Here is a 6,789-nt window from a genome sequence, read left to right as displayed (position 1 = left end):
AAGATCATGACCTGAGCCAAAGTCAGATGCTTACCTGACTGAGCACCCAGGCACCCCTCCCCCAACCCTATTCTAAATAGTTTATTAATTTTCACACCACCAAATTAGAGGCCACATGTCGCTACAGTGGAGGGAAATGTCCAATCTGAGGCCTCTTGGCAGTGAGTGGCCCACAGAGGAAAGCATCTTCTAGGCGGCTACCGTCGCCAGCACTGAGCCACCGCTCCTAGAGGGCCTCTCTTCTCTGCCTCGGGTTATCTGCATTTTACTCTTCTTCCCCCGACTTAAGTTAGGCCCCATCAACTCACTTTTTTCAGAAGAGGAATGTGTTCCACAATTCCAGAAACATGAATTGGGTCTAACCATGCAGGTTCCTTTACATCATCAGGGCCTTGGACTGAGCCTCCCGCTTCCACTTTGCAGACTCAGTGACATAAAAAACATTAATGGGCCCACACATGCTAGTGTTGCCAGCATTTCATTCCATTAAGAAAACTAAAAGACAACCATCTATTGCTTGCAATTTCATAAATGAAGGAACATCCCAATAATGTCTCCTTCCCATATCTCCCCACAAAAAGGGGGAGCTGGGAGCGCCTGGGTGGCTCATTTGTTAAACATCCAACTCCTGATTTCAGCTCAGGTCATGATCTCACGATTCATGAGATGAAGCCCCTCGTTGGGCTCTGTGCTGTCATCATGGAGCCTGCTTGGGGTTCTCTCTCTGCCCCTCTCTCTCACTCACTCGTGCTTTTTCTCTCTTAAAATAAACATTAAAAAAATGGGTGGGGGGGGGTGTAACTGAAGCTTTGTGTTATTTTTCTCACTTGGACCTGAAAGGCGAAAACCCATTTTCTCTTTCAGCACAATAAAGACATCCAGGAACCACTGCCTACAGTCTTTCCTGATCCCTTTCTCACAATTTTATTTTTATCACCTTCCTCCCACTGTTGCAGAAGGTCATCGATAAGACATTGAAAACCCAGAATTGCTTCAGGTTCTGGGTCTCCCTCTCCCTCTGCCCCTCCTCTGCTTGCGATCTCTCTCTCTCTCTCAAAAATAAATAAACATTAAAAAAAAAGTGAATGGCTTGGAGAAACAGGTAAACTTTGGAGGTCAGTTTCTGCATTCTTGAACCTAAGGTCCACTGTGCTGGATATGCACCTGCTTGTGAAGATGTTTCTTGGTAGCCCAGTGACCTGCTATATTACTAAGCATCACTTGTGCCTACACAAAGGGGAACAACCTAAGGGACAGCTGTGTAGCATGCAGGAGGTTCTCAGAGCCCCTCTGGCTTTCTCTAGTTCCTCCAACTCCCTAAACTTGAAGGTCTCTTGCTACCTATCAGTACCCATTAAGACAGACCTCATTCATTTTGTCCATGATGGCAGATGTGACTCTATTCCTGGGCCATTCCCAGCTGGGCTCTCATTTTGAAGGAAAGGCCTGTGGACAACACAGGGAGCAGAACGCCATGCTCAGAGTGGAAGCTAGGAAGCTTTTGGCTTCTCTAGCCCTGTACCGATTGACTTCTGTCCCTTTGTCCCAACCTTATCCCCAGCAGGGAATGCCAGCCTCAAGCTACAATACCAATGTCCTAGGCACACACCTTTATTTTTTTATTTTTTAAACATTTTTTTTTAATGTTTTATTTTTGAGAGAGAGATAGAGACAGTGTGAGCAGGAGAGGGTCAGAGAGAGAAGGAGACACAGAATCTGAAACAGGATCCAGGCTCTGAGCTGTCAGCACACAGCCCAATGTGGGGTTCGAACCCACGAACCATGAGATCACGAACTGAGCCGAAGTCAGACAGTTAACCGATTGAGCCACCCAGGCGCCCCACGTGGGTTAACTCTTAATCCTTCCAGTAACTTCACAACATAGGAAATGGAGACCAGGGTAAATAGCCTGCTCAAGATCACACAACTAATAAGATACATAAGAGGGTGTATGTGGAGGGCAGGGGGAGACCAAAGGAAGACGTAGGCAGTTCCAGGTTGACAGGCGGAAGTTTTAATAAGCAAAGGGGTGGGGGTGGGGTACCTGGGTGGCTAAGTCGGTTAAGCTTCTGACTCTGGCTGAGGTCAATATCTCATTGTTTGTGGGTTCAAGCCCAGTGTTGGGCCTTGTGCTGACAGCTCAGGCCTGGAGCCTGCATCAGATTGTGACTTCCTCTCTCTGCCCCTCCCCGACTCACGCTCTCTCTCTCAAAAATAAGTAAATGTTAAAAATATTTTAATAAGCAAAGGGAACTTACATATGGTTTGTCTTGGGCAGCAGTGAAAAGAATGGATCCACACACCCACCTACCAAATCTTAAAGAGTTTCTATAGAGAGGCTTGAATTGGGTTCAGTCAAGTATATCTCAAGGCACTATCCTTGCAGCAGCCTCTGGAGGTGTGAAAGGCAAGTGAGACCCAAGCAGAAGAGGTGAGGCACCTCCAATCACTTGGGTCCAGCTCACAGGTCAAGAACCGGGAGATCATGACCTGCAGGGAAGTCCAACACTTAACCCTTAGCCGACTGAGCCACCGAGGTGCCCATGATTTCACTTTCCAAAACCCTACAAAAAGACAGTTTTACTGCTGACTAGGAAAAATGTACAGGCAGGCTTAAATTATCTGTGCACATAAATATTAAGGAATGTTACCTTGTTAGAGGTACTCATTTTTATACTCTGTCCCGGACTGTTACTCTCTTAAAACATCTTCTTAAAATAGGGGCTGCAAATTGGAAGTCCACGGGCTGAATTCAATCTACACAAATGTTTTGTTTGGCCTGCACAGTTAAAAACAACTTTTAAAATAACATTTAAAAATTGTACGTTAAAATAATTTAGATTTTTCAGTTTCGCTTTAAAAGTTCTGGCTGTGGTGGCAATAGGCTGAGCACAAGGCAGCTACTGGCTCTGACAACTGTTGCTTTAAAAGCATTAAGGGTCTTTAAATCACCGACGCCAGCTATTCACAGAACACCTGCGTATATACCTGCATTCTGGCATTTAAGTGAGTACGTGCTGCTTTGGAAGGAACTGGAATTGGCTACCCACATGGTGGTCAGGGCGGTCCGAGACAGTACCTTTTAAACTGAGACCTGCAGGAAATGACTGAGTCACAACGTTCGTGCCTCAGTTTCCCCATCTGTAAAACGGAGCTGAAGATGCGCTGTTGTAGGAATGTTGGGCGAGGAATTATGCAAAGGTCCGGCCCTAACTCGGGACTCGAGGGGCACGACCGCTAGCCTCGCTAACGTCTCCGGAGGCCACGGCCCCAACACGGACCGGGACCCCGAGGAGGCGCTAGGGGCGCGGGGCAGGGGCGCGGAGCCACACCCGCTAGACCTCTTCCTCCACTCCTCCCCGCCGCGGGCCCCCGCGCTCCGCAGAGGTCGGCCCCGGGACGCCGAGAGGCGTGGCCGGCCCCGGCGGACCCTGGAGGCGGCCATGGCCTCGGTGGTGGAGTACAAGGGGCTCAAGGCCGGCTACCACTGCGGCTACTGCGACGCCGAGGAGGGCAAGGTGTCCTGCGGTGAGTGTCCCCACGGACCGGGCTGGCGTGGCCGCCTGGCGCCCGATCCCCGCCGCGCCCCTCCCCAGCCCCGGGCCCAGGAGCGCACAGGCCCGGCTCCCCAATTCCCGCATCCCTCTCCCGCTCGCTTCTTCCCAGACTGTTTCCCTTCGCGCTCCTCTCTTCTCCTCACCCTCATCGAAGATGGCGGTCCCGTTTCGGAGAAGGAACGGAAATAGCGGCCGGCTGCCCTCGGTCAAGATGGCGCGGGCGGCGTCAGCGTGCGAGGTTCCTGAGGAACCCGGCCTGCGGGCGCCCGAGCAGCTTCGCGCGCGCCTCGGGGACTCCCGGGCGGCGCACGGCATTGTGGGGTGGCGGCGGCGGGGCTGGGCCGAGCGGCGTCGCGCTCGGAGGGCCGGGGCCATGGCTTCCTGGGCAGCTCTTTCGCCCAGCATCGTGGAGTATTTCGACGGCGAAGACTCCTACCGCTGCGGCTATTGCAAGAATGAGTCGGGCAGTCGCTCCAATGGTGAGCGGGCCGGCGGGCGGGGGAGGGCGTCGGGGGCTCCGCGGCCGGCCGGCGTCCTCGGGGGGTTGGGGGGGGGTCTCGGCGCTCCGGCCCCGGGACGCGCGACGGCGGGAGCCCCCGGCCAGATCCTGTCCCGAGGAGGGTGTGCGGACCGCGGCTCGCCGGGGAGGGCCGTAGCCGTCACAATTAAAAACGGACCTGGGCTCTGGACTCGTCAGGGAAGCGTCTAGGGGCTTATTCTTCACACAGGTGGTCGGAAGTGCGGGGTAACGACGGTCTCGCGGTGGCCCGAAGTGTGGAAACAGGGGTCCGCCCTCCATCGGTAGGACCCGGTTCAGTATGTGACAGCGGGCCGGGCAGCCCCGCAGTGGTCAGTTCCGCCGGGCGGGCCTCCGAGCGCTGATGCTGATGTGGGGTCGTCCCCCGTTTCAAGCGCAGAATGCGGCGTGTCCGGTGGGCTGTTCGTGTACCGAGAGGCGCGTGTGCATACGTGGGCGTGGGCATCGGGGTACAGTGTCTCTCGAAGAGTATACGAGACGCTGGCGACGCGCCGTAGACGCTGCTGGCAGGGGAGCCTGGTTGTTATTAATGTGTTGGAACATTTTACCTGATTTATATGCTTTCTCGTTCCCCCGCCCGCCCCCAGAATGACCACAAAGCCAGTTTACAGTTTTGTTTTGTTTTTTTTCTCCGCCTCCCCCCCCCCCCCCCGCCCCGTCCTGGGTCGGGTTCCTTCTAGAAGATTTGTTGTTTGTAAACGAAGCATCGTGTTTATATTACCTGCTGTGTCATGCAGTGGCAGATATAGACTCTTGTATTTTAAGGAATTGTCCAGCATTGTGGAAAATGGGATAACCATGAAGATATAAATTTAGGCAGTTAAAAAATATGTAAATGTCCTACAGCAGGGGAATGATTTAGACGATTATGGTGTGTCCATTTACCCATTAGTTAAAATTGTTTATAGATGCTTGTGGGTAAGAGGGAATAGAATGTAATATAATGCACTCGTTAGGAGTGATGGTTATGAAGAGGAGCTAAGCAAAAAAATGTTGAGCGTGTAGGGTTACACGGAGGAAAACAGGATGCAAATAACACAAGTGGCAGATCTTTGGAGGATAAAAACCCAGGGGAAACACAGCAAATGGTGGCAGTGATTGCCTTAGGGTACCAGAGATGACCGGCCGCCCTTTTTCAGAAATCGGTATTGTGACTATAGTATGTGTGTAATAAGCACTTTATATTGTGTGTTTAAAATTAATATAGTCCGAGATCCTGAATTATTTTCCCGTTAAATTTAGTAAGAGGAAATTAATTAATATAAATGTCCTTTGTTTAAAGTTCTGTGGAAGAAATCGGTTTTCAACCTTTTCACCTAAAGAGACAACTGTAAATTTCCATCATATTTATTTTAGTTCTGACGATAATCTTTACTACAGGGCACAGCACCTATTCAGTAAGTAGGTTTTATTTTTCCTATTCTACAGATGATGAAATGGAGGCTCGTAAAGTAATTCAGCGTTAACGAGCGCCTGCAAGGCTTCTGGACTTTTCTGTTTCCGAATACAGCCTGTGCTATCAAGCCTACCTCTGTCTTTACATACTTCTGATACAGTTTGCTGTTTACAAGAGGAAAATGTATTTTCCAATTAACATTAATTCAGATATACCTTTTAATGTTTTCTCATCGTCTTCATGTTTTTTTTCATGGTTACGTAATTAATTATTTCATCATAATTGATAACATCCTAATCTCTGTAATGACTATTCCTGGGCATTTTGAATTGCTTTCAGTTTTTATACTTAAAAGGAATATTGCTGTACTTTTGTTCTATTTTCGATATCCAAGGCTATGCTAAAATCATAAAAATCAGAATTAAATGCATAAGAAAACATTTGCTTTCCAGTTTTTCTGAGGAGACCAGCTTATTAAATTATTAGGGATATTATGATGGTTAAAGGTGAAATGTGTCCTTGAGGACCTTAAATTTACAATGTCCAAGAGACTAGTGAGTAATTCTGAATTAAATATAACCACTTTGATGTGTTTGATTTTTAAGATTAAGGTAAATATCTTTTTCATTGGTGTTGTGTATCATGTCACACAAGTAGGAAGTATGTGCAAACTTTAATTTCTCCAGTGGGAGCTATTTTTTTTTTTTTTTTTTTTTTTGCTTCAGTCTTCACATTTAGAAAATGCTTTGAGTGTCAAAAAAAAAAAAAATTCAACCTGCTCTAATTAACTTGGGACATTGCACTTATTTTTTCAGGCATGTGGGCACATTCCATGACAGTACAGGATTATCAGGATCTCATAGACCGAGGATGGCGAAGGTAAAGCTCCTTAATACAAAAATGCTTCTCTTACTGCTCAGGCTCTTCTTACCGCGGCAAAATGTTATTTGCCTTTGAAATGTTTTCCTGTTGTTGGAAAAAGGTTTAAGACACTTTTACATTATATTATGTAGTGATTCCATTCTCTGTCCTTTTTTTTTATTTTTTTATTTTTTTTAAATATTTTTTATTTATTTCTAGGAGAGAGAGAGAGACAGCGTGAGCAGGGGAGGGTCAGAGAAAGAGGGAGTCACAGACTGAAACAGGCTCCAGGCTCTGAGCTGGCAGTCAGCACAGAGCCCAACGCGGGGCTCGAACCCACAAACCGCGAGATCATGACCCAAGCGAAAGTCGGACGCTTAACCGACTAAGCCACCCAGGCGCCCCTCTGTCCTTTTAAAGGTGTTTATTAGGAGGGG

At 48.5% G+C, this 6,789-nt stretch overlaps 1 protein-coding gene across 7 annotated transcripts in view; it reads left to right on the top strand.

The window, feature by feature from the left end:
- The first annotated feature begins 3,209 nt into the window (after positions 1-3,209).
- The window catches only part of ATE1 (arginyltransferase 1), a 149,978-nt gene continuing 146,398 nt past the window's right edge, over positions 3,210-6,789 (top strand). For 3 of the 7 annotated variants that reach the window (XM_039250456.1, XM_039250455.1, XM_039250453.1), the window contains exons 1-2: positions 3,210-3,528; positions 6,307-6,370. In XM_039250456.1, coding sequence (XP_039106387.1) covers positions 3,444-3,528; positions 6,307-6,370 — 149 coding nt within the window. In that variant the 5' untranslated portion in view covers positions 3,210-3,443. Of the gene's footprint in view, positions 4,037-4,274; positions 4,359-6,306; positions 6,371-6,789 lie in introns of those variants that run through there. The other 4 variants (XM_039250452.1, XM_039250451.1, XM_039250450.1 and 1 more) reach the window with 2 other exon arrangements.

This window comes from Hyaena hyaena, unplaced genomic scaffold, assembly GCF_003009895.1.
Source record: "Hyaena hyaena isolate Hyena2069 unplaced genomic scaffold, ASM300989v1 scaffold_367, whole genome shotgun sequence".
Taxonomy (NCBI): domain Eukaryota; kingdom Metazoa; phylum Chordata; class Mammalia; order Carnivora; family Hyaenidae; genus Hyaena; species Hyaena hyaena.
Note: the sequence above shows the minus strand (reverse complement) of the source record. Positions and strands in the feature narration are given on the sequence as shown.